Source organism: Dermacentor andersoni, chromosome 2 (assembly GCF_023375885.2).
Source record: "Dermacentor andersoni chromosome 2, qqDerAnde1_hic_scaffold, whole genome shotgun sequence".
NCBI lineage: Eukaryota > Metazoa > Arthropoda > Arachnida > Ixodida > Ixodidae > Dermacentor > Dermacentor andersoni.
The window spans coordinates 103190405-103217842 of NC_092815.1; the positions used below are offsets into that span (position 1 = coordinate 103190405).

The 27438-nt window shown below is 41.3% G+C and overlaps 2 protein-coding genes across 2 annotated transcripts in view; one reads left to right on the plus strand and one right to left on the minus strand.

Annotated features, from left to right (window-relative positions):
- Nucleotides 1-19224, minus strand: part of eIF2A (eukaryotic translation initiation factor 2A) — a 41884-nt gene extending 22660 nt beyond the window's left edge. The window contains exons 1-10 of the mRNA XM_072286488.1: nt 19154-19224; nt 18607-18676; nt 10674-10748; nt 10478-10596; nt 8889-8985; nt 8089-8171; nt 7392-7492; nt 6646-6763; nt 4991-5107; nt 1512-1580 (exon numbers count right to left, since the gene is read on the minus strand). Coding sequence (XP_072142589.1) covers nt 1512-1580; nt 4991-5107; nt 6646-6763; nt 7392-7492; nt 8089-8171; nt 8889-8985; nt 10478-10596; nt 10674-10748; nt 18607-18676; nt 19154-19181 — 877 coding nt within the window. The 5' untranslated portion in view covers nt 19182-19224. The remainder of the gene's footprint in view (nt 1-1511; nt 1581-4990; nt 5108-6645; nt 6764-7391; nt 7493-8088; nt 8172-8888; nt 8986-10477; nt 10597-10673; nt 10749-18606; nt 18677-19153) is intronic.
- Nucleotides 19225-19365: 141 nt separating this feature from the next.
- The window catches only part of LOC126541937 (U2 snRNP-associated SURP motif-containing protein), a 60967-nt gene continuing 52894 nt past the window's right edge, over nt 19366-27438 (plus strand). Inside the window, exons 1-4 of the mRNA XM_055076697.1 lie at nt 19366-19474; nt 19896-19973; nt 20680-20794; nt 26853-27016. Coding sequence (XP_054932672.1) covers nt 19463-19474; nt 19896-19973; nt 20680-20794; nt 26853-27016 — 369 coding nt within the window. The 5' untranslated portion in view covers nt 19366-19462. The remainder of the gene's footprint in view (nt 19475-19895; nt 19974-20679; nt 20795-26852; nt 27017-27438) is intronic.

Consider the following 27438-nt stretch of genomic DNA (forward strand, 5'->3'; position numbering starts at 1 on the left):
CAGCTTGAGCACAATGCTGAAGACAAGAGACTTGTGTGGACTCTATCACTCCAGTATAATGGGTGGACGACCTGTAGTTACTGGACTGTTTTCAGTGCTGGTGCCCATAGATGAGACAATCTTTGTGCACTCATATTTGTGTGCGTATCGTACTTTTTGATATTTTCTCCTGTCTCTTCCTTTTTTTATTGTTGCTTGAGTATCAAATTTGAGATTTTGGGTTAGCTGGCTCTGACATAGCCTAGCTTCCTATGTTTTCTTATCAAAAAAAAAAAAAAAAAAAAAAAAAAAAAAGAATGAAAGAAACCTGATTCAAGAATGTGCGAGAAAGACTACCAAATTGTGGCGATCTTTCAGTACTGTAGAGTCCCATTGATACATTATTCAAGGAACTGCGGGGACAAAAGTGCAACAGCCGAGAAAATGTAACTATGAGGAAGGGAGACAATCACCAAAGCAACATCAGAAACAGCTCTGAACAGCTGCCACTAGTTATTAGACATCCCGGTGCTCGTACTGTGACCAAAGAGGGTGCATGCATACAATGTTCCATAACAGTGGCCCCTTTACACTCTATGCTTCATTGCAATATTTTACATATGCTTCACCACATAACATGGCTGTACTGCATAAAAACTGACTGGAGAGAACAGGTGATTATGCAACAGAAATGAGACCCTTGAAGGCCCCAAAATAACGGTAGCCGTGTGCTCAGCGGATTTGAACCAGTATGTGTGGTTACCAGTAAGTTCTAGCTGAAGCACACTTTTTTTGGTGCTTTTGCCAACAGCTCTGTGTAGTGCCTGGCTTGTGCACCTTCAGTCACTTATTGCAAACTTCGGTCGCTTGTTGCAAAGTGTGAAAGCGAATTTCCCTCTGCACCGCTAAATTGATGTCGCTACCACATCCAAACACAACGTAAGATGCAGGAACATTACAGAATGGCGACATGTCCAATGGGAACATAATACATGGGAGTCAATGAGATTTAGGTCGGGACCGAAAAAATGCAACGCAGCAGCCAGGAAAACGCAACGGCAAGGAACGTAGTATCAACGGAGTTCCACTGTATTGTAATTATGTTTCAACAACTGGCCAAGCCTGAGTGCTCACTTGAAGTTGCAGTGCAAGTGGATCGTTGCCATCTGTGGACAGTGTAGTGGACTCAAGTGAACAAGGTCACCATCGCTCAGATAAGAATATGTTAGCCTAGTGCGTGACGTAGACGTACATGGTATTCAGTGGCTGAATGATGGACAGTGTTTGATCGACAGCGCTGCATGTGCTGTCATGGTGCGAGGTGTATTGGGCACGGCACAGTCTATACAACTGTTCACCTATCGAATGTCCTTGACAACGAAGTATGTAGTGGGGGCCTTTGTTGTGTTTGTTACTCTTCTTAGCCTACTAATGACGAACATTTGTTGTTCCTTATATGTGCTTTTTCCAACACAGAGTTCGTGACACATGATTTCCTTAATGTAATAGAGTTCTTGCGCACAAAAGGATACATCCATAAACAACACAAAAGTGGTCACACTCAGGGCTCCACTCCACACTGTACACAGGTCCATCTTTGCCTGGAACAGAACATTAGACATCTTTTTTTAGCACATTGTTTTCACAGAGTAATCAGGCCATCTGAGCTCTGCTAGCTGTTATTTTAACAACTACTTCAGGCTTGCACTTGAGCCTTACCAGCTGTTTTTGTTCACATTGAGTAACTCTTATAAAGGTAAAAAGGTGAGATTAAAAGGTTAAAATTCAAGAAGTTACTTGAAAGTCACATTTATTCAATTACCAACTCAAATCTAAAAGTTAATTTAACACGAAATGACTCATGTTTGTTACCATCAAAAGTGACATACACTGTACAGCTGCCCACATGTCCTCAAGGTCCAGAGGTGACAAAAAGGATATATTTGCTCATTGTAAGCAAGCCTTTGGGAAAGCAATGAGTTTCTGTAATCTATGCATTTTGCGGTAGCATTTCACGAATAAGAGGATCAAACAAGGGATAATTAAAACAATTATTGTTTTCTGCCCCTATAACAGACATGCAACCGCTGACACAGGCAAGGCGACATAAACTCAGCAGCCCTGAATCAATGACTACGCTAAACAGCTCCACTGCAATGTACCTCTTCACATGACTTAGCAACCCGAGTCGTACAATGGAACAATTGCTTCATGCAATTCTGAAGAAGTTGTGGATAGCTGCAATTCTTTCTGTAATCAACAAGTTGAATGCATTAGCTAACAGCTACTGCATTCAGTTCTGTGTTGTTTTGTGTGCCACTTGAGCCGCATCAATAGAGGCAAGCAAAAGATAGCTGCATGCTCACTTTATTAACCCTTTGAGGTTCAGAGATGCAAATATACAGTGCCGCCAAAAGGTCCCAAATGGTCGATACCATATATTTACAACACCATCAGTATACTTGAAAAACGAGTCGATTTTTCAGCTCTCTATTGTCCAGAAATTGCTGCCACCCAGTGTGGATACAAGAAATATTGTTTTTTCTTCTTTATTTTTTTTTTTTTTGCTCAGGAGACTCTTGGTTTTAATTCCATGATTTCTTTTCACCAACATGCCAGCTATCGGTAACGCATCCGCGTGTGCGTAGTGCTTAGTTTTGATTTTGTTTCACGGGCTGTTTTCATTTGTCGTACTTGCAAATGAAACTGATGTGTATCTGGTTTTTAATCTCTCAAAGGGCCACCACTGGATGCTCGCTCGTTTATTGCTCATAGGGGTACAATTACATCCATTCACAGGCGGGCACTAGTGTATACAAACAATGCAGCTGCATACAAACAACACTTCCATGCCTGGATATTTTTTCTTGTCACTCACGATGGGGCGATGGGTTGGCGCTGGGATGGCAATGGGCTTGGCGATGGGGTGAAGTATTACTGCAAGTTCCTGACAGGTTTGGTTTTTCTGAGGGGCACACAACCATCTCATTTTCTTGCATGCGCTCACATACACAGTTCAATTATGCTATGGACTTGCGTGCTGGTTGCTCTTCTGCAAGTAAGTCAAGTGGCAATTCCTTTGATGCGGACTCCTGCCTGAGTGCTGGATCGGAATGCATCAATTCCAGTGTATTTACATTCTTATTCTTACTGTAAGTATTTATGCAAGCCCATCTGTATTCATGAATAAACAATGCATGCTTACCTATGTAAAAAACTTTTTTGTCACTTTATGGTCACTTTTAAAAAATTGCAGTAATTTTTTAAAAATAGCTCACTCTGAAGATATTAAATCTGCAATAAAGAAATATCAACCCTGGGGAGTCACATTTGGCAAAAAAGATTGACCCTTAGAGGGTTAATGCTAAAGCCCATAAGTACCAACTACTACCTATCAATCGTGACGCCACCAAATGTGATCCTTCAACACAAAGGCAATGTTTGGTTTCTGTGCAGTCCCGTTTCTGCAGATGCACTACCATGTTTGGAGATTTCATACTGGCACATAACTTTGCAAGAAAAATCGAAGCTTAGGAGTAGGTACTGCACATGTATTAAGAAAGGAGAGAAATAAAGACAAGCCTTGCTATTTTGAACCTTAAAGTAATGTTCGACAGGGTATAACGAAGTAAATCCAAAATGTTTCTTGCAAATATCAGCATGTAATGAATATATGCTTATATTGATATTAGATATAGCGAAGGCATTTACATATCAGGTACGACGAAGGCATTTACATATCAGGTAAGACTTTGTTACAATCAGGCTTGGCTATTTAAATGGTTTGCCTCTCTGGATATAATACACTTCATTCTTCTGGATTGATAATTAGCTGTCAAATAAAGTTATCAAAACTCAAAGAGCCCAAAGGCCAAGTTATTCCTTTCACATGTTATCTTGCATAAAATATAAAGAAGTGTTTAAAGTTTTCCTGGATTTTTTTTCTCTGAAGTTTCAGTGGGAACACTAAGGGCTTTTAACACTTTGAGGGTCAATTTATTTCGCCCAATGTGACCCCACAGTGTAAAATTTTTTTACTGCACATTTAAAATCTTCAGACTGACCTATATTGAAAAAAATTGACTGCAATTTTTTTCTAGTTACCATAAAGTAACAAAAAAATCTTTTCCGTAGATAAACATGCATTACTTATTTATGAATACAGATGGGCTTCCATAAATACTTACATTAAGAATAAAAAAGTTGATACACTGAAATAGATGTATATTCTGATTTGGCACTTGGGTAGTTGTTCACATTGGAAAAATCGCCGCTTGACTCACTTGCAGCAGAGCAAGTGTAATCGTAATCGTAATAGCGTAATCGAACCGTGTATGCAAGTGTAGGCAAGAAATCTCTATGATTGTGCATCTGTCAGAAAAACAAAACGAGTCAGAAACTTGCAGTAATCCTCCGTTCTGTCACCAATTAAGGGCGATCAGTCTTCGTGAGCAGAGTCTCGAGAAAAGAAATGCAGGCATGGCAGCATTGTTTGTATATGGTCGCATTGTCTGTATATACCACCGTCTGTCTGTCAACAGATGTAACCACAACCCTGTGAACAACAGATGAGCAAGTATCTAGTGTTGACCCGTTCAGAGGTTACAAACCAGACGGACATCAGTTTTAGTGAGTGCGATGACCGGAAACAGCCCGCGAGATGAAACCAAAACTAACTGCCGCACACCCTCGCACGAGCGGATGCGTGAATGGTCGCTGAAATGCCAGTTTAATGAAGCAGTGGATCCAAGCCTGCTGAGCAAAAAAATTAATTCCTTGTGTCAACACAGGGTGGCAGCACTTGTTGGGCAGCAAAGAGTTCAAAAATTGGCATGTTTTTCAAACATACAGGCGGCACCGTAAACAGACAGCATCAACCATTTGGGACTTGTTCACGGCACCGTATATTTACAGCATCAACCCTCAAAGGCTTAAATGAGTATAAGGGTTAGACATTGTGAAGGCAACCACGTAGGCAAGGAGAGTAATGTGCGTACACATAAACACTTGCCTCGCTTCACCATGGCCGTGTCTCCATTAGTTCGTAGGAAATGCAACCCCTGGTCACCGTAGTAAGAAGCTCCTGTCTTGTCCACATCAGTGCTCGTCAGCAGCAGCAGGCCAGTGCCTGGCAAGAAACACATGTAACAACATTTTGCAGCTAGAAGAACGATTATAACAAAAACTAGCACGGACAAGTTAGGTGCACCACCAGAACTACAACATTCAGCCTAACAAATATAGCATGACATAAAACCAAAAGTGACAAAACAAAGAAAGAAAGAAGAGATACTTTTACACTGGGTCAATTTAGTCTTTAAAAAATAAAACAGTAATAATAGACTTATTACTGAACCTTTACTATATTTGGTGTTCTTATGGTGCATTTACATAGCAATCTGTCAACAAAAAAAAAACACATTTATTGATGATCCTTCAGGTGCTGAGCGATGAAGCGCAGAACCACACAGGTACAGACTTCGCCATTGCATACATACTGGATCCAATAGAAGCTATCATGTCGCACTATACATATTGTGTACAAACTCATACACAGTGGCCAATCAAGGTGCAAGTGTGAAAGCGAGAAAGACAAGTCCAAAGCCAGTGACTGTTTCATCAAGCCAGTCTGCCAGATAATGAGATGGATCACAAGATGGCTGAAGGTATCCCCTCACCCTTCCTAGGGTCTGCACAAGGACCTGAGAAAAAAGCAGTCATCATAGCAGCTAAATACCAGTGGTGTACAACAGACTGTTGAGTTGGAAGATCAGGAAACTGAACATGACAAGCGAGAAGAGTTGGAACTACGAGGAAGCAACCCTGAACGTCCAAGGCAGAAAGCCATAATCAAGAATTTGGCCACTGTGAGGGATAGCACACAGCTTGTTGTATAGACGGTTTACTGGGATCTATGCAAAATATTAGTGTCAGCCCAGCCATTACCATTGCTAGGCAGGTGACCCTGATATGGCTGTGCTTCAACTCCCTAGATGACCAACAGACCAATTGGAAGACGTAGATCCTAATGCACACCAGCCAGAATAAAAAAAAAAAAAATCCCAGCAACAGAATGAAAAAGCCCGAAGACACATGTTAAAGCAACATGCATACTCAGCAACAATGGTATGCAATTCAACAGTGACTAAAACAATTTGACCAAGTCAAGATGTGCCCACGATGCCCAACCACAACAGGACAGACAAACACTGAACATTTTATTCGGAAATGTCTAAACCTCAATGTTACTTGCCACCATGCAAGTGAAGCATTCCTGTTGAGTGGGCCCATTCTGCGGGACCTTTACAAATAAGCACAGTGCCATGATTTCATTTAGCCTGTGAGCATACCACGGACAGGCAAGACGAACTCAGCATCATGACTTCATTGTAGTTTACGAAATTCATTAACAAGTTAGCTACCAAATTTACTACACATCCAAGTGACCAAGCAGTCCCAGACAGACCAATGTATTAAGCAGCATGCACTATAAAATTTGTTTATTTTGGCACACACTTCGGTTCACATCAACCACTACAGCGTGTGATATAAACATTACACAAAGGCAGTTGTTCAACTGAAGAAAGTGCTTGAGAAAAACAAATTAGCTAAAGAAAGCAATAAAGAGTTTGATGACAGAATGACAAATGACATTTGTGCACTAACCTTTCTTGTTCCAAAAGAAGTCCACCTTATCTGACTTGTAAAAACTCTTGTTTGCAATGCCTGCATTTGGACCGTCATAGCTTGGATGCCTGAATGCCCTTACAAAGGATGGCTGGCCCTGTAAGTTCAGACTGGGTCTGAGTTAACTGAAATCCACAAGCAAGTTCATAAGCATTGCACCAATTTCCCATGCCAAATAAAAACATGACATAGCTAGCACTAGCACTTCGACCCTTTTCTAAGTGAACAAGAAGCCAGGCCAAAGAACATAGGGAACTTGTACATGAAGCAAGCATACACACAAGTTGTCAAGGTGAAAAATATTTTAGTGACCACTAAAGCAGTATTGCTTCAATGTGAAAAGAAACAGTAAGGTTTCAGAAATCAGTGAAATTTCAGACCAGACAAATATTGAACTCCCACTTAAAAAATATGTGGCTATAAATATATGTGGCTCTGAAATGCATATGCCTTATCTTTCAATCTAGAACTTTAATATATATAAGGCAACAGTTAGTTGTTTCATTTTAAGCTGTGAAGCATATTTAGGTTCATTTTATACTTAATTTTACATGAAGGCCAGAACATACTGTAGTTCTGTGAACATTGCCTGGGTGGTGCTTTACTTTTTAGCATCTTTTTTTTTTTATAATTGTAGAGTTGAATAGACTGATTGAAAAATGGGATGCTGATACCACCCCTGACTGTGCATGTATACAATAAACTGGCACAGAATCCAGTCATACCTTTGTGCCAGGAACATGGCATGCGATATGGTGGGGCTTGTCACCAGGAGCCAGGCTAAATTCTGCAAGCTTCTGAAGATGGATCTTGTGGCTGAAGGTTTCTATGGTGACATGCACCAACAAATTGATTTATTAAAATTGCTGTCGTTCCATAAGAGAAAGAGATTGCTCTATGACTATTCCATTGACTCAATAAAAGGAAGTACAGAGGCTTGAGAGCTATAAATATTCAGTCATCATCAGTATATTTGGGAAGAATATAAGAATTATTTGCAGATTACAGACATTTGCACCGTAACAGCAGCACCAACAAGAATACATGACATCAAGTTTTAAAAGGAAGGACAACTTTTCACAGACCTGGCTAGGCCCTCACTTGGCTTTAATGAGTAAGCTACATCCTCGTAAAAATCGTCAACACAAAGTTGGCCCACCTACCTCAGTGAGAATTGCAAAACGGTTAGTGTTCAATCAGACTATACTGTAATGCCAACAAAACCTTAATTTATAGCCATCAATTACAGTGCAGAAATTTGTCAGGATGACAAAAACGACCATTGAAAACAGGTACAGGGAAGATTCTCTGGAGTAATTTTACAATTTTACAATACTCTAAGCTGGAGTGATTCTGAATGCCATGCCTGGAAGCCCTGCTCCAACGAACGACTTTGTCATCGGCCGAGTCTCTACAACTTACCAAAATTGTTGCTTTCAAAGATGTGAACCTCATTGTTCATGCTCCGTGCACAAATGCTCTCATCATCAGTCCACTGGGGCTGCCTGAAAGATGTCAAAGGGACTCAAGCTAGTTAGTAATACTTTCACTTAGTTACTGGCATGAATATTAACTAATAAACACATTAAAAGTATTAGCTTTAGTGTTATCATGGCACTGGCACCATGTTTGCACAGACATGCTACTTCTTAATTTAAGGTTATCAAATCAAGGAAATGCCTCTTGTTAAATTCAGAACCATGCTATAAACTTAAAAGTTTTTTTTTTTTTACCCCTTCAACTTTCACACTGCGAACTTGAACAAACTCAAGCATGAAGCAACTAACTTTGCAAGAAAGCCACCCTGCCAAATGAGAATGTGAATATGCAAGCAGAAAAAGGGGCACAATTCTAAAAGAAAGAATCGCATAACTGTTCTATGGCTCTCTATATGGCCGAGAAATCATCATGCATCCAGAACGTGCAACGCCAACAAACCTAAGCAATTTCAGCTATACTCAGAAGGGGCTGCAAAGAGTAACATGTGTGCCGAACGGTGCATATTCAGTAAAATTTCTCGGCAGCAATTGGCTTCCTTCTACAGCTTGAGCAAAGCAACCAATAGCGATCAAAAATGCACCTCCACATGACATACATATAGATGAGAGCTGCCTCTATAGCAAACCTCAAGCTTGCTTTAGGTAAATGAAAGCACCGAAAAATGGTACAACATATTGCAAGTTTATGCTATTATAAAAACAAAAGCATTGAAAACATCTTACCATGAACTTTGTTTCTTCTGCACGAAGGATCGAAGGCACTTTTTGGTCTTGATATCGTAAACAAACATGTTAGGCTGCTCTTGAGAGTCCTTGGAGCCTAGAGGATACAACTTTTAATTCACAAAGGGCATAATAGTGGCACTGTGAAGATCTTGCATGAAGCACAGAATTGGTTATGCATGCCAAGCAAAACAATGAAATTAGATGAACATGTAAGCAAACACCCCAATTGCACATTAACACTCACACATTTTCATTGTACGCTCAAGTTCAGCACATTCTTTTTCTTTTTATTGCATTTAACACATAATGCCATTCTGTACCTTCATCACTGGAACAGATGGACATAAGAAGAATGATAAAATAACAAGGCTCACTTACTCAACTAACAAAGTTTCAATAATTACATTAAAACTCAGTTAAATTATATGTTGCAACTGCACAACTGTAGACAAAATGAAACACACAGCGGAATAGAAGGAGCAAAATGTTAAGTGAAAAGAATAAAGTAAAATTCATTCTTTAATATGTGTTCAAAACTGGCGACAGAATCTGTTTTTTCAGATATGCACATGTTATGTTGCTTTTATTGATTTAACGAGAAATAAGTACTCCTGATAACATAAAATCTTCAAATATGAGCTCTGAGAACCTATAAGTGAGTTGAACGGGGTTACATCCTGTCATGGGGGCCTCATATAGAGCTCAAAATTTATAGTTCGGCATGGCATGATAATGTTGATAAATTATGTGCCGGTGGGTTTACCCTAGCAAGCAAGGCTGCATTTGAGCTGGTCCTCCCAAACAGCCAGAACATGCATCTCGCAGCAAGGTACTGCCAACTAAGTAATGCTGTTACATAACAAGCAACATGTCATTTGGCAAGGCAACGCTACATGCTAAATATTCATCAGCCATGACTTTCAGTTCAATGCAAAGAAATATATAATACCAGTGTCAAATGTACATTTCTGATCACAATCGGGGCTAAACTGGATCGGATTTCTTGATTGTGATCAACAATGGTGGCTGCTACACTTTCCAACAATTTAGGTTTAGTTATTATTGTATGCTGATCATCTGAGACTCTCAGAATGGCATTATGCCTTGTTTACAAATGTAGATTTACAAGATACGATTAAATTTGAACAATATTTCAATTTTACAACTTACTATTGCTGATAAAAAGGTTCTTAAACATTTTTTATTGAGCTGCCATCACTTTGTTTTTAGCATTTCTAGAATACTGCGCAGAGGGCACAGTTGTCAGCCTGCAATCGTGATCATGTTTTTTTATCATGATTTACAATCATTGAATTGAGATCACGATTTGACAGTGACCGTGTAGCTGCACACGGATGCAGATCAAACTTAATCCGGATCGGCCCTGTTTGCGATCAGAAGTGTACATGTGACACCGGCATAATACCTAAGACAAAGCAACAACAGGCACATACACACTGCCATGAGCATTGTTTTTCTTTTTCTTTTTTTCTTGCACTGTGTCCTGCAGTTATACAGCTTCATGCAAGGATGCGTTTAGAAGTTGTGGCTATATTTGCTAGCATAAGTAATGAATTGACACATACCTGTGTACTGCTCCCATGTGCACAAGATACTTCCCTTTGGCGAGAACTCCAGATACAATGTCTTTGGCTTGGGAACTTCAAGCACTTTTTCGAATGATGGTAGAGCAACAACCTGTACTCTGCACAAACAAGTGTGCCATCATTGACCATGAAGAAACGATAAGGATACAAAAGCAGCTGGCCAGTACAAACATACTTCTCCTCATTACTCCAAGCAAAAAGTTTCCCATCCTTGCTGAAGGCAATAACTCTGCAGGATCGTGTGGTGTCTCTGAAATTAGAAATATTTCCCAAGCATGATTCACACATGGTGCCTTTTCACATAAAGCATTGTTCCATAGCACAACTTGTGTACAAGACCCTGACGCAATGAAAACTGCCAAAATCTTTTTTTTTTTTTTCGGGAGACAGCAACATTGTTTGATTGATAAGCAAGCTGCACTTTAGAATGCTCTTTAAAAAAGTAGAATCATAGCAAATGCTGTTAGGCTAATTCACTAGTCGAGTACACAAGTGGTCTAGTTGATTTATGAATAGCATGGTGAATAGCACAGATGACAGGACAAGAAAGAGGGATGGAATCCACGTGTTGTTTCCTTCTTTTTTCTCCTTAAAAAAAAAACAATTAAATTCTCGGATTTTACATGCCAAAACCACGATCTGATTATGAGGCACTCTGTAGTGGGGTGGTTCTAGATCAATTTCGACCACCTGGGGTTCTTTAACATGCACCTAAATGTAAGTACAATAGCTCAACGAGTTTTCGCAGAACTATTACGTCAAGTATAAAGTCATTTTTGCATTTTGCCGCCATCGAAATGCCGCTGCCGTCAGGGGATTTGACCCTGTGACCTCATGCTTAACAGCGTAATGCCAAAACCACTAAGCAACCACGTCGGTTATTCCTTCTTTCTTTCTTGTCCAGTGGCGTACCAACTATATATCGAGTAAGGGGGGGGGGGGGGCAAGTCACACCTCTCTCTCTCTCTTAATCTCTCTCTCTCTATATATATAGCCCCACGCCAACCACAACAGCTGTACTACCCTACATATAATTTCCCCTTTGACTTCTTCAATACATGTTTGTTTGTGGTATGCTTTACCACAAAGCCTGACACGGAGGACTCCTTCCAAGAGAAGCGGAGGTTAAGTTAGCGGCATCTACCTAACCTCCCTCCCACCTGGCTCCTTCCGGGTGGGAGGGAGGTTAGGTAGATGCCGCTTATGAGGCCACAGACCAATAAACGATGACACATTCTTTTATTTAATATGTTAATGACATGTTGATTTGTCGGAAAATATTCATTGACGGTTATACAGAAGTTCACGTTCACGACTGGGCAGAGTATGCATACTCAGAGCGGGCCCAAGTGGCACGTATACTGTAAAGTTTGCCTCCTTAGCGGATTACCCGATTGCCATTGCAATTAAAAAGGCTGCAAATTGCATCAGTGAAATTTAGTGAAATTTATACTTTGTCATTGACAGATCTAGTTTTCAATCGTACATGTTTAACCATTACAGTCTAGTGTTGCCAACATTTTAGGAAGCATGGCACTTAAAAAAAAATTATATTATGGGGTTTTACGTGCTAAACCCACTTTCTTTATTATGAGGCATGCCTTAGTGGGGGACTCCGGAAATTTTGACCACCTGGGGTTCTTTAACGTGCACCTAAATTTAAGTACACAGGTGTTTTCACATTTCGCCCCCATCGAAATGTGGCCGCAGTGGCCGGGATTCGATCCCGCGACCTCGTGCTTAGCAGCCCAACACCATAGCCACTAACCAACCACGGCGGGTAGGAAGCATGCCACTGAAGTGAGACAAAAAAAGTCACTAAAACTCTCGCTATAACTGCGAAGTGGATTTTAAGAATGTAGGTATTTTGAAACACCTAATATAAGCTAGCTTGTAGTAAATAATTTACCTAGACACGTAATGTTGCTCTAATGTTCGTGCAGCTGAAGGAAAACGGTGAATTTACGAACAGAGTATCGAGGGCTTTAGCTTTAGTAATGTATTTACTATAGGACAGGCAAATATTGAAGTTTTGAACATGAATAGTCGGTGTGTAATATTTTATTCGTATTCGAAAATTAACTATTTGGTATTTTCAAATATCAAATTTAACCAAATATTTCGCAACAACCAACTGTTCAAATCGGGTTACTGTTCTCCATTTGCTGAACAAAGTATCACAAATTATAATTATCAGAAGTAAAACAGCAACAAGGTTTTTGATGCAATTCAGAAACTAGATTGGCAATACAAGCTTTGTTTTCAGTTTTGCAGGACCTGCCGTGGTTGCTTGGTGGCTATGGTGTTGGGCTGCTAAGCACGAGGTCGTGGGATTGAATTCCGGCCACGGGGGCCGCATTTCAATGGGGGCAAAATGCGAGGACACCCGTGTACTTATATTCAGGTGCACGGTAAAGAACCCCAGGTGGTCCAAATTTCCGGAGTTCCTGGACACTACGGCGTGCTTCATAATGAGATCATGGTCTTGGCACACAAAACCCCATAATTTTATTTTTTTGCGGTGGAAGTTCTGCGCTGGTTAAAACTCCTTGGGTTAGATCTTGTGTACATACATAAATAATGACTGCATGGATGTGGGAACTGGCGTCGTCACTGTAGCACAATTTGTAGTGCAATGTGTGCGTAATCCAGAGGTTGTGGATTCGGCTCTCACCATCAGCCAGTAGAGTTTTCCTCCATTTCCCATTAGATTCTCATTTTTGCACTTCAATTAGAAACTGCAAATAATTTATCCTATGCTTTCTGTTTCTTCATTATCTGTTGTTTTCATACGGTTATGACTAACGAATACGTGTGAGCGTTCTTACAAAACCAGGCCCCTCGGTTCCCCTTCTTTTCATCCAATACTTGACAATCGGCTATATTGTGCTTATGGCCTACCAAATAGCCTTTCTTGTAGCCTAGTCATGTAGGAGTTTTATCTCTTACGTTACAACCAGTGATGTTTCTTCTTGTAAACGGCTCTGTATTCTTTCTAGGGCACACAAATACCTCCTTGGCGTTTTATCTTCGTTTTCAATAACTTCTGATATTCTCTCAACAACTATTTATTATGGGTTTTTGAAAAGTTGGTCAGTTTCAAATGCCTGTCATTCTTGGAAAACTTGTTTGCCATCAGGCTTAAAGATGTCAAGCGGCTATTTGTGTAGTTCTTTTCATGACTGTTGTGATCTTGTGTTCAAAACAATCTTAACTGTGTGTGATTGTTGACTGTCTATTCAGTGTAAGCATGTTCCTAATTATACTGAAAAAAAATATTCCTGCTGTAAATATGTGCGTCTACATTTATCTATTTGATATTCGATACTTACTATATAGATTCGATTCGTATTTGAAAGAGTCGATATTTGATCGCCTACCTCTAATATTTACATACTGGATTATGAGTTTTAAACCTTTAAGGGTCAATGATGTAAATATACGGCGCCGCAAACAAGTCCAAAAATGGTTGATGCCATATATTTACAGCGCCGTCTGTACGCTTAAAAAGTGCGCCATTTTCCTAACTTTTTCTTTTCTGTCATGTGCTGCCACTATGTGGAAATACAGGGAATTTTTTTTGTGTGCCTCCCTCGGTTTATGTTGCATGGTTTGTTTTAGAGGTACTTTGCTCCAGAGCGTCTATATATTACCGCTCGCACATTGGCGCGCGCGCAGGCAGGCGGCAGTTTGGGTTTTGTTCCGCAGGCCGTTTCGGCTTCTCCTGCTTGCAAAACTGATGGCTATCTCGTTACTAATTGCTCAAAGGGCGACCGCGTGTCTCTCGCTCGTTCAGTGCTCACAGGGGTGCGCATAGGAAGGATGCCGCCAAGCATGCGTTTCCGTTGCTTTTCTTTTCTTTTTTTTGGACACTCGCGAGAACCAATTGCCTCTGGTTGGCGATAAGATGACGATTAACAGAAGTTTCGCACTCGTTTTGCTTTTTTGATGGGCACACAACCAAGTTTTCTTGAGTGCGCTCATCTACGCAGTTCAATTACACTATGGACATAATTAGCGTAAGAACAGGAACATTTGACACTTGCGAAATATTCTCATGTGCATATTTTTTAAGTCTTGTATGTATAACAATGCATCAAATTTTGTCATTCTTATAAGTTTATCTCCTTTTTTATTGTTGTTATTCATGAATGAAGAGTACATATATACCAACTCAACATATTTTTTTTTCTCACTTTACAGTCACCCTAGAAAAACACTTTACGGTCACCCTAGAAAAATTACGGCAAATTTCTTTTCCAAGTAAGTCCTGAAGAAGAATTGAAATCTGTAATAAAAAAAATCGACCCTGGGCGGTCGCATATAGCGAAAAAAATCGACCCTCAAAGGGTTAAATCTTTCATTATCTTCAGATTGGAAGGTTACAAATACAGCATGATTCAAAAGTACACAAGCAAGATAGTTTTCCTAGCATGAAGATACATTTACTCTGTATATTACCCCTAAATCTTTTGTGCTTGTCTACATTCGTGGTAGCAGAACTATATTCTGTGGAACGCGCTTGGCCACATGTTGTTAACATGGCAATGACAATTACCCAAGCATTGTACAGCTTAAATACCATATTTTCGCCCTTGATCTAGCTGAAAGCCGCCGTGAAGTACTGATTGGTCCAAAAGGGGTGAGAAACAGAAGCGATTTGTTCAGTCACATGTGAACGAGCTAAGCCATTCCGATATTTACGCTTTTATGCAGTCGATATGTCTCATTTATCTGCTGTGTTCTAAATCTCAACAGAAAATTTATTCCACTTGGTTTTGGTAAATTAGTTCTCTGACATGCTTGCCAAGCATCTACCAATCAAATGGATTTAGTGACACTGCTGAACCCATAGTGTTTAAATGCTACGGGTTCACATAGGTTTGGTAATATTCAATTATATGTACACTGAATAAGTTTTGTAAATAATAATTCAAGTTCAATTTTGTGACCTATGGTGACCACTGTGCTGTGAAGCACTATCATAATGTGAAGGCTACCAATATGAAGGCAATCGTTGGTTCATCCCCGTCACGGAGTCTATGCGTCATAGAGCAAGTTTTGGCCACTTGCATGTTGCTTTTGAATATCAAAGCAAGCTCTTGAGGCCATTTTCCAAGCTCATTTTTCTCACTTATAACTTGTTAATATATCGCCAAGTTACTAAAAAAGTCACGAATACTAGCGTCAAAATCACTGAAATGGCAACACCAATAAAATAGCAGTAAACTATAAAAGCAAATTTCATTTTGTGTATTGAAAGATGGTTAGGTTAGAAGACCCCAACAAACACGGGATGAGGCAAGTGATGGTAGACTAAACTTGTTTTGGACAGCCTAGCGATAGCTTTCTCAGCAATGCAGGCCTGCAAGGCGTGTCCCGCAGGCATCTTGTACCGCAAAGCATGGAGTAACGCGTCAACGGCTACTGCACGTGGAGGCAAGGCCCCAAAGCAGGGGATACGTAATAAATAAACTGTACCTATATGAGCCCAATTCTGAGAAAAAAGTTGCCCTCAGCTGTTTTGTAGTATTTTTGCAGTGTGCAGATAGAACAACAGTCGAATTAATCAAATATGGAGGAGACATAATGCTTTGAAAACTGGCGGCTCTTTATACGAAGTGTCTATCGACTGCAAAAGTCCCAGAAAACTGGAAGAACGCAAAGATTATATTAATCCACAAAAAGGGAGACGTTAAATAATTGAAAAAATATAGGCCCATTAGCTTACTCCCAGCATTATATAAAATATTTACCAAAATAATCTCCAATAGAATAAGGGCAAGACTGGACTTTAGTTAACCAAGGGAACAGGCTGGTTTCAGGAAGGGATACTCTACAATAGATCACATGCATGTCATTAATCAGGTTATCGAGAAATCCACAGAGTATAATAAGCCTCTCTATATGGCTTTCATAGATTACTAAAAGGCATTTGATTCAGTAGAGATACCAGCAGTCATAGAGGGGCATTACGTAACCAAGTAGTAGAGACCGGTTACGTAAATACCTTGGAAAATATCTACAGAGGTTCCACAGCTACCTTAATTCTACACAAGAAAAGCAGGAAGAAACCTATAAAGGAAGGGGTCAGACAGGGAGACACAATCTCTCCAATGCTATTCACTGCATGCTTGGAAGAAGTATTCAAGCTATTAAACTGGGAAGGCTTAGGAGTAAAGATTGCCGGCGAATATCTTGACAACCTTCGGTTTGCCGATGACATTGTTCTATTCAGCAACAATGCAGATGAGTTACAACAAATAACTGAGGACCTTAACAGAGAGAGTGTAAGAGTGGGTTTGAAGATTAATGTGCAGGAGACAAAGATAATGATTAATAGCCGGGCAAAGGAACAAGAGTTCAGGATTGCCAGTTGGCCACTAGAGTCTGTGAAGGAGTATGTTTACCTAGGTCAATGAATCAGAGGGAACCCTGATCATAAGAAGGAAATTTACAGAAGAATAAAAACGGGTTGGATTGCATACAGCAGACATTGCCAGCTCCTGACTGGAAGCTTACCATTACCACTGAAAAGGAAGGTGTACAAGCATTTTATCAGTGCTGACATTGGGGCAGACTTGGAGGCCAACAAAGAAGCTTGAGAAGAAGTTAAGTACCGCGCAAAGAGCGATGGAACGAAGATTGCTAGGCATAACATTAAGAGACAGAATGAGGGCGGTTTGGACCATAGAGCAAACGGGTATAGGCGATATTCTAATTCACATCAAGAGAAAAAAAATGGAGCTGGGCAGGTCATGTAATGCACCAGTTGGATAACCGTTGGACCATTAGGGTTACAGAATGAGTACCAATGGAAATGCCATCGAGGACGACAGAAGACTAGGTAGAGCGATAAAATTAGGAAATTCGCGGGCGCTAGTTGGAAACGGTTGGTGCAGGACAGGGGTAATTGGAGATCGCAGGGAGAGGCCTTTGTCCTGCATACACATAAAAGAGGCTGATGATGATGAGGATAATAATAATGATGATGATGATGCAGCCGACGGTGCCCACAGTGTGTGTGCGTAGGGGGGCGGATAAAAGGCCTACTTTTTCTTTTCAATTCTGACTGTGGGGGGAGGAGCACACCTCCCCCCAAACCGGTAGATACACCTGTGACAAGCATGGTGTCACACGTACAGGCAAATATGAACACATCTCGCTCGATGACCACAAGCATAAGCGAGAAGCGAATGTTTCGTGCTGCCTCAGTTTCACTGTGAGAACACCTTTCATGACCAAATAAGTGAAAGCAGTATTGAAAGTTCTGGGAATCTCAAATGCACTATTGAGGTTCAATTGCACTATTGACAGACCAAGCAGCGCGAATCAATGTCTAGATCAAGACTTGAAAGACTTCTGCAGACTTGCACAGGTGAGGAAATTTAAGAACCGTTACCGAGTAGACTCCGTATGCTACATAAATACCAGTGATGAGCGTGCTGAAGAACCAATGTGGCCGAGACTCCACGAGCAGCTGCTGGAGAGGCCAGACCCCCATTATCAGTGTTTCAAGCCGCTTTCTGTAGCAAGGGGATTACTGTGCTATAAACACATGGATAATAAAAGTAGAAGTGGACAGGATGCATGCAGTTTTTTTTTTTATAATGACTTTTTTTTTTAAAGATGAACTTCCAACAACTAGCCCAAATTGCCGCTCTACTGCTTTCTGTAGACCCGTGTGATCTTGGTTGGGACTCTAGGCGGGTTGGGACTCTAGGTTGGACTTTAAAACTCTAGGCCCCTTGCCCCACTCCCCCAGTAAATATGCCTATGTTCTTGTCCTGTCATTTTTGCAGTACGCCATGCTGTTCATGGTACATGTGTTAGAAAGAGATTATTAGTGTAGATACCCAACAGTGCAACAAATGAGAAGAAATACAGGTGTACAATTTGAACCTCCTAGCTTTAAGTGCATTAATGATCACCACACATCTAATGTTTAGATTGCTGTTAAATTAGCTTAAACTAGCATGCCGCGGTGACATGTATTAGACATATATTTTTTGGGTAATTAATATGTGTTCTGCAGTTGTCATGGTCGGAACTGTAACGCCTGCTTCCCGAGGTACTGCAGCACATGCCAGTGCAAGGGTACTGCCCACCTCTGAAATCCACTGAGCTCGGAATAATCTTGCTGTCCTTCATAAAACGCCACTCCTCTTGATCCTCGAACTGAAAAAAGAAATTCAGCCCAGAACAGGAGAGGTGTCAGTAAAAGATACCAAAGTAGGAGCGCCGACTTTGACGGGCGCCGCTTCACAACCTCACATGTCAAGACGAACTCCCATCTGTCACTTTTGGAGTCTCTCAAAAACTGAACGCAGTAACAAGATAGCAAAACCAAAGCATATCCTAGACTGCAAATTTAAATGAAAGACAGAGATGGTATGTAGCCATGCGGCTCCTGAAAAGCGAGCTGCGAGCGCACATTTTTGAAATCGCGCGATGAGCTCGTGTTCGGAATATTTGCTCACAGGTGCGAAACGTGCAAGGCAGTTGCTGTAGTTAACGATGTATTGTCAATGTTTTCCTTTAAGGAAGCATGACGGGGTGTGTCTATGGGTACATTAGTTCACAGATGAATCAGTTGGTGCTTGCCAAGACATTAAAAGCACTGTAGTTACACGCTACGCTGTAAACAATCATTACCAGCAATCAGCGGCCTGGAAGCTGCCATCTTGCCTGCAGCTTAAACAACAACAAAAAAAAGCCTGAACAAAAATTTTATATGTTTAATACTTAAGCTATACTTTAAATTGTAACACGCTTTGTTGCATATAACTTTATGTTGTGCACAACTAAGAATTTACTTACGTTGATTTTACGTATTCAACATTTTCAGACCCGTGGTCGTGAAGTGGACTTTAGGAAACCCACAAAACCTGAATGGTTGTTTTCGTGAGGTCGTGTTCTGCTCCGTTTTGATTTCGCGGTGTAATGTATATAGAGTGATCCATAATGAGCGGACCGGTAAGCATGTTCGCTTGTTATTTCGAGCATAATTGCACTGCAACCCTTGCTTCTATTTGGGGAAATTATTAAGTGCAGAGTTGTCATTGGCGCTTTCTGGCTTTTAGGCTTAGGGTAACGATCGCCCGGGAGGCGACTACTGAGCACTTGTCGACGCTTCTTGCTGCGCAAGTGCTGCTAGTGTTTGTACTGTGTTTGTGTCACAGTGGATGACGAGACGTCGAAAGCGACTGTACGCCTAGTTTCAACTGTACCCCTAGAAGTAGCTTTTTATTCGCGGTTTCACCAAGTATTGGGTCTGAACAGATCTGTTGATTTCCGCGATCCGGTCTACAACGCACATCTGAAGAGCGGAGGGTGGTTTAACACGCGCGGTTAAATATGTCTTGCTCATTTGTCATTGCCTCAATCCCGCATCCAGGGAGGACCGAAGGTCAAGGCCTTCAACATAAACCCCCTGGCGAAGAAGTTGGCGGTGAAAGACAAATTCAGAAAAGAGGTATGTGTGTTGATCTGAAAACTCAGTGTGATTCCTGACTTCTTGGACGCAAAACAGCGCCTACTCTCTTATGTTTGCTTTGAGTGTGTGTGTGTGTGTGTAGGTGTAGTTTTGTTTGTTTGTTTGTTTGTTTGTTAGAAACTTAGTACTTAACGTATGAGCCTGTCCATTGATGGATTCGCAAATTCCCATCCACTGGTCTGACGCATGCACAGTTGTACATTCTTCAATGGAACGCTGTATTTTTCGCAACCGTGCTTTATGGTGCACAGCGCGACGAGACCGCCTGTATTGGGCGATAACCCGGTGCCTTCTGTTCCATAAGGTGAAAGACAAATTCAGAAAAGACGTAGGTGTTGTATTGATCTGAAAATGCAATGTGACTCCTTTTGTTGGACGCAAAACGGCGCTTTTCTGCTCATTTTAAGATTGCGTAGTATGTATCTGGGTATATTTGTTTGTTTTTTTTCGTTAGAAACTTCGTACTTAATAAAAGTACACCAAGTGTGACAAGGTATTTTGTGCCATAATGTGCAGAAAGCATTGCATACTAAGATTTGTTGCTGTGAAATAAACACAGCAAGAAGAGCTGTTTGCTCTAATAATTGCATAACATTTACATATGAAGCTGAGGTGGAGGCAGCTGCTTCAAATATTTTGTTGCAAAGTGGGCAACCGTAATGGCTGTTGCTCTTGTTCCATGAAGGAAGAAGACAAGGCTGCTGCAGAGGCATATGAAGAGTTCCTCGCATCTTTTGAAGAACCTGCTAAACATGGAAAGCTGTTTGTTCGTGGTAGTGTCATCAATGCAGGCTCCGGTGGTAAGTTTTCATGTGGTAATTTCCGCTAGTAAGTTCTGGCATGTCCTGGTGGTGAAGCCTTGGCACTTTGGATGTGGTATATGAGGTTGGTCTACATAAGTCGGCTGTTATTAAGCACAGCATAATTATTGCTTAAAATTGTGGTTCGTATATTATTAGGCACATGCATTTTATTCTGTGTGTATTACGAAGTAAAAGAAAGTGCATGCTGCAAGCAAGTTAAGCCGCTGTCATGGTAACGAGTGGAGCGGCAGAGCGGGCAGAGCTGTTCATTGCGTCACGGGACACATTAGGGCTGTTGTACGCAAGCGAGATTGCAAGTTAGTGCCCCGAGTTCTGTGGTCTCTGTGAGATACAAAATTCCATCAACGAATTGTCATGAATGGGTGCCAGCACTGCTGTCTTATTCTACCACTTAGCTTGACTTGGCTAAAAAAAGCCTGGCACATGCAGCCACCAAAAGCATGGCCTTCGAGATCAGTTTGTGTTACTCGGAGGAAGTCGTCACTGGGGTGTAGATTCAGATACCATCTATTATTGTAAAAGTAATTCAGCGCATCATAAAACATGAACCGCAGGAACATAGACAATAAACAAAATATTACTTTCTTACAACTAAAGCTGCACTTGTCCATTTCCCTCCCACCAATGTCGGCACGTAGTCGCTATTGTGCTCATCTACCACTCTTTCCAGCATGTTTCTTGAGCACAGCAACACCTTCAGTACAGATTGGAAAATTCTCATGTAAAATGTTCCATAGCGTTTTCCACGTTAGCACTGCATCATTGGACACTGAGATGATCTATTGCACTAAAAATTAAAAAAAATGGGTACCATGAAAATTGGCTTTGAGTCCCTTTAATTGAACCGTTTATGTGAGCGCACACAAGAAAACCTTATGCTTGTGCACCTGTCAGAAAAACCAAATTAGTCGGAGACTTGCAGTAATCTTTCATTCCGTTGACAACAATGGGCAATCAGTTCTCCCAAGCCGAATCTCCAAAAAAGAAACACAGGAATGGCAGCGTTGTTTGTATATACCAGCAGCCGCATGTGAACAGATGTAATCGCACCCCAAGTGGGCAACAGACGAGCAAGCATCTTGCGGGTCACCTTTTGAGAGATTACAAACCAGATAGGCATCAGTTTTTAGGAGTGTAACAAATGGAAACAGCCCGCGAGATGAAACCAAAACTAACCACTGCACACCGTCGCATGTGTGGATGCGCGAGTGGTCGCTGAAACGCCAGCTCAAAGAAGCCATGGAATAAAAAACAAGACTACAAAGCAATAAAAAATTCTTTGTATCTGCGCAGGGTGACAGCACTTGTAACGCAACAAAGAGTTTAAAGATTGGCACGTTTTTCAAACATACAGATGACGACGTGAATATACGGCATCTGCTATTTGCTACTCATTCGTGGTGCCATATGTTTACGACATTGGCCCTCAAAGGGTTAAAGGCAATAAGAACAAAACAAACTAGACCACCAGTGCTGACAAAATGACAGGCACGTTGTTTGATCGACGTACACACCCAAATGGACAATATGCGAAACTCTGTATGCAGGCTTTCTCACACATTTAATAACTTGCCCTTACCAATATAGCCGCGTCGCCACTTATAACTGTTAAAGCTGAGGCGCAATTTGAAAACATGGACGAAGGTAAGTTGAGAGGGTGGCACAATGGACGTCACCAGCCCGCATCTTGCCATGACAAAGACCAACTGCAATGAAATTTCGCTTTTGCTAAATTTGTTATATATGAGTTGCATATACCACTAAAGCAATCTTGGCAAGGCCACTGGGCAGGTAATTTCATAGTTTTCTTGCTAGCAGCCTTTCACCTAAGTAGACAAAGCATGCACCTGGTGGTTTTCTCTATGACGCAAGTCCCACTATGTAGTCTCGCAAGATGTTTAGGGTGCTGCGGGTACTGACTTGTCTTGGACGTCTTGGCTAGGAGCCGTGTGCTCTAAGTCATGCATCAAGGGTAATGGCTGCTTTTCTCTTCCTTTTTTCCTTTCTTCCTCCCCTCCCCCGGCAGTTTCGGTATCAAAAACGGCAATCTTTCCTAGCTTTTCTTGACATTTCTGCTTGCATTTGAATCATTAAATTTTGCATGGAGGCTTCCCTGTATCCAAATTATCTTAAACTAGGCTTTTTATGGGATCCAAAATTTCATTGCAGTTGGCTTTCAATTACGATTCTACCCGAGGTCCACCATATTGGTTAAGTCAAATTAAATATTTGGAGAAGCGCACTTGCACGTCTTGCATATATATTTTATTGAGGGCTGCAATATACCTGGTGTCCCAGTTAACTTGGTCCAAGATTTAAAAAAAAAACCAAGAGCTCTAGAGAAATTGTACTGACTGCATAGTAGCCGTAGTCGTGTACTTACAGCCAGTACTTCTTGAATCACAAAGTACTTTTAATTAGTGATTGAATTGCGAACATCAATTACACAGTTGCAGGGCACCTCAAACAACCTCCAAATAAAGCATTTGTTTCGTGCTCAGCTTTGCCTCATCGGTTTTTCCGAGAAAAAACAAAAGGGCGTAAAACATACAAAATACGAAATAAATACAGCTCGCACGCCGCTACTCAAGCGCTCCCAAGCGAATAGCCATGTATACATGGCTTTACAAGCAGCAATAGCTCAATACAGGGCTTCATGCTATGTGATGATCACGGCATCATGAGAACACGCTGCTGATGCATGATAAGCGTAGCGGAGCCATAGGTGCGGAGAGGGGGATTTCAAATCCGGGAAACTGCGACGGCACACTTGGGACTGTAATTTCGCGCATTCATCTTGTTCTGTAGATAGGCATGCCCGGAACTTATGTTCCTTTTGTTCCCTTTAGCAATAGAAACAAACCTTGCGCAGGCTATGTTTATCTGATGCGTTTTGGCAGATCTGTACTGCCAGCATATGCTGTTGTCTATTACGGAAATTTTTGCTTGACGTGTCAGTGCGTAGATAATAACGGGAAATAACAACGGTACCACGCCAGTGACCTGCTCTTCAAGAAGACAGTCATGCCCTTCGCGAATGATCAGCAGAGTAACGTGATCCTGGTTCTGGTGGCCGCGCATGGCGACAAGAGGAAGGCAGCCAAGCTATTCCGGATGTGGCATTGTGGATGACGCCCTAGTCCGACAACAATACTTAGAATGTACGAAGTCCTTTGTGAGACAGGCAGCTTCACAAGAAAGCGACATAGGACTGTGACAATAGTTCAAGAAGTGGAAACAAATGTTTTGGCATTCTTTGCTACTAACCCTCACATTTGTGTGTGCGACGCCAGTGCAGAGGCCGGAACCTCAAGGTCATCAGTGTAGAGGATTTAAAAAAGAAAGGTCATATGCACCCGTGCCATCAAAAACATGAAGACCGAGATTTTGAAAACAGACTTGAGTTTGCCAATTGGATTTTCATGGAATATGAAGAACGGATTTTCTCATTCACATTCTTTGGATGGATGAGGCTAATTTCTCCATAAACGCGCAAGTTAATCTTCACAACCCTCACTACTAAGGTGATAGGAATCCCCACTGGCTGGCACGAACATGACACCAATACCAGTGGCCGTTTAATGTGTGGTGCGGTATTTTTGATGGCAACATCATCAACCCATCTTTTTTGACGACGCACTAACGACGCAATGTGCTACGTCAACGACATCCTCAAGGGCCCCGCGAATGACGTCTGTTACAACGTTCCATTTGCACACCTTCGGAACGTCTAGTTTCAACACGATGGTGCTCTTGCACATAGTAGTAATCAGTCTCGAGCGTGGGTTGACAAACTTCCTGGACAGTGGATTGGCCGACACGAACCTGTACCCTGGCCAGCAAGGTCGCCGAACATGACACCACTGGACTTCTTCTTGTGGGGCTATGTGAAAGATGGCATGTATAGCAGCGAAACGACCACACCGGACGCCCTGAAGGTAAAAATAAGCAGTCTGCCGTGAAATTCCAACGTCGTTGGTCAAAGCTGCAACAGCACAAGTGTTGGAAAGAAGCAAGTACTGTATTGCTTCAGACGGTGACCTGTTTGAGCATGTGCTGTAAGTGGCAGTGGGAAATAACCGCTCAAAAATGGTGTAAAACGTAACTGCTTAACGCACTTTCATGATGTCACCCTATCCTTACATAAAAAAAGCTTGTGACAAAGATAAATATAGGTAGAAAACTGCTTTGTTTTGCCTCTTTTCCAGTGTTCAAGAGACAATGGGTAAATAGCTAAACCAGTTGCACCTTTGGATGTTTCTTTGTGGGCGGTTGAGGCGCCTTATGTGCTTTTGGTTTATTTTCTATTGAAATAAACTCCTGAGTAACTCTTTTTGGTTCTCCTGAGAGCTGCCTTTTGTCTTTTTGCGTGCTCTTTCGTGCTCAGATTTTTTTTTTTAACATTGGTTAAATTTCTTTTGTAGCTTTGTTACGTGATACACGAAGGTTAAAGCTATCCCAAGTGCCTCATGATCGAGCACAACATTATTGCATCCTCAGATGCTGATGCTTATCGAGCCATCCTACATGAAGAAGCCTTGTACAATGCGGTGATAAACGAATGCAGCCGTATATCTTTCAAAGGTTGCTGGGAGGCACCTGAGTAGCGGCACGCATCTATTTCGCATATCTTGTCGGCTTTCTTTCTTTTTCTTTTTTTCTTTTTTTGGCAGAAAAAATAACCAGGCACACTTCAGCACGGAATAAATGCTTGATTCGGAGGTTATTTAAGGTGACCTACAACTTTGCAATTGACATGTTTACAATTCAAGCAATAATCAAAAGTTCAATAATTAAGATCAATTAATTAATACTTGATGAAGAAAAATACTGGCTGTAAGTACACATGACTGCCGCTACTATGCAGTCGGTACGATTTCTCTAGAGCTCTTGCATTTTTAAAAATATTGGTCCAAGTTAACTGGAACACCCGGTATACACTGTGTGTGGGCATGCACATACATAAAAATGAGTGTAAACAATGCACATGATGTTCATAGGTGTTGGAGGTGGATTTAACTAGTGCGTTTCCTATAACCGAGCACAGAAACAAACAGTGCTGCATGAACTGTTTTAAATGGCATATGCAAATTAAATGAGGCTATTGCAGGAGTTTATCTCTTTATGTGGCATATGAACGCCTTGAAGCCTTGAACGTATGGCAAATTGGAAGGCCCACATGACAAGGACAGTACCGACACATTGCGTGAAACTCTGAATGTGTCCACAGCAAACTGGCTTTTATGCATTGTGTCATGCATTTAAAGGTTGTTTCAAATAGTGAAGTTTGTTTAGTCACCTAAAAACTTTCCGTTTACTCAAATATAGAATGTATTCTTTACTTATTAAATAGAGAAAAAACACGGAAGCATTGATATCAGTTATTTCGGGCAGAATTTTTGAGACATATGTGTATATTCTTTTGTGAAAAGAAAAAATACATATTTTACTTGTCTGGACAGTGCGTAGCGTTCAAGAATTCGTTTGCAGCGTATTTGACAATGGCAATGCAGATATTATTCATGTATTTCGTGCCTCAACAAATTTTATAAGAAGGAGGCTGAACTGGAACGTGAGCCCCCCCCCCCGAACGAAATTTCTGGCTACGCCACTGCACGTGCATACACATATTTGTCGTACACCATTAGATTGCACGAGCGTACAAAAGGAAATGCGATATGTTGAAAAGCATGTTATACTATTAAACATTTCTAAGTAAGCATATAATACACTAGTCGAGAGGATTGCAGGCAAGTTCCTGCATTATATTGAAAGTTCAAAGCATACATTATTAATCCCGACAAAATCTAAACACTAGTTGAGTGATATATTTAGCAGGTTTCAACAAGTTACTGAAAAAGTACATCATGATTGTTCACATTGAAAAGCATTATTTAGGCTAAGCAAGTATTTTTTAAGCATGGATGAATAATTAATTGCTTGTTCTATTTCTGCTGGTAGTTTGTTCGAAATTTTAGACCCTGATAACTGTAGCAAACTTTTTTTTTTCTTCAACTCTCTGCTTATATTTTAGAAGAGAAAGCGACTGCCCAGACGGGTAAGCTTTATAAGCCCCCTAAGCTCACAGAAGCCACGAGGAGGATGGAGGAGTCTCAGTCTCGTCAACAGCAGCCACAACAGCAACAGCAGCACGACTTTCACTCGCCCTCTGCTCAGAGTGCAGCTGCAAGAGAAAAGGTAAGTTTTGTTTCATGCTACATCATGAACTTTTGTAATGTCAGACAGACAAACATTCCTAAAGACGTGCACCGGTCCATTGCACTGCTTGGCCTGCATGATGATGATGAAAGCTTTTATTTGAGGGAGTAAGACGGTCTTGGAGATCCTATGGGTGGGATCCCAGGTCCTGGCCCCACTGGCCTTGGCTGCCTGCCGGACTTGGTTCAGAAACGCCATCTGCACCTCTGGGTCCGAGCTGGCGAGCTTTACCACCCATTGCCCCATACTGGGGGTTAACGGTTTACCTAGGTAATTACCTAGCCTTCTGGGTTTACTCTCACACCCCCTTGGAATGTGGTAGTGAGGGCCTACCTCCTCACCACGGACACGAGTTTGGGTATATCATCGGCTGTAGTCTATGTGGCCTGCACGATTCGTTT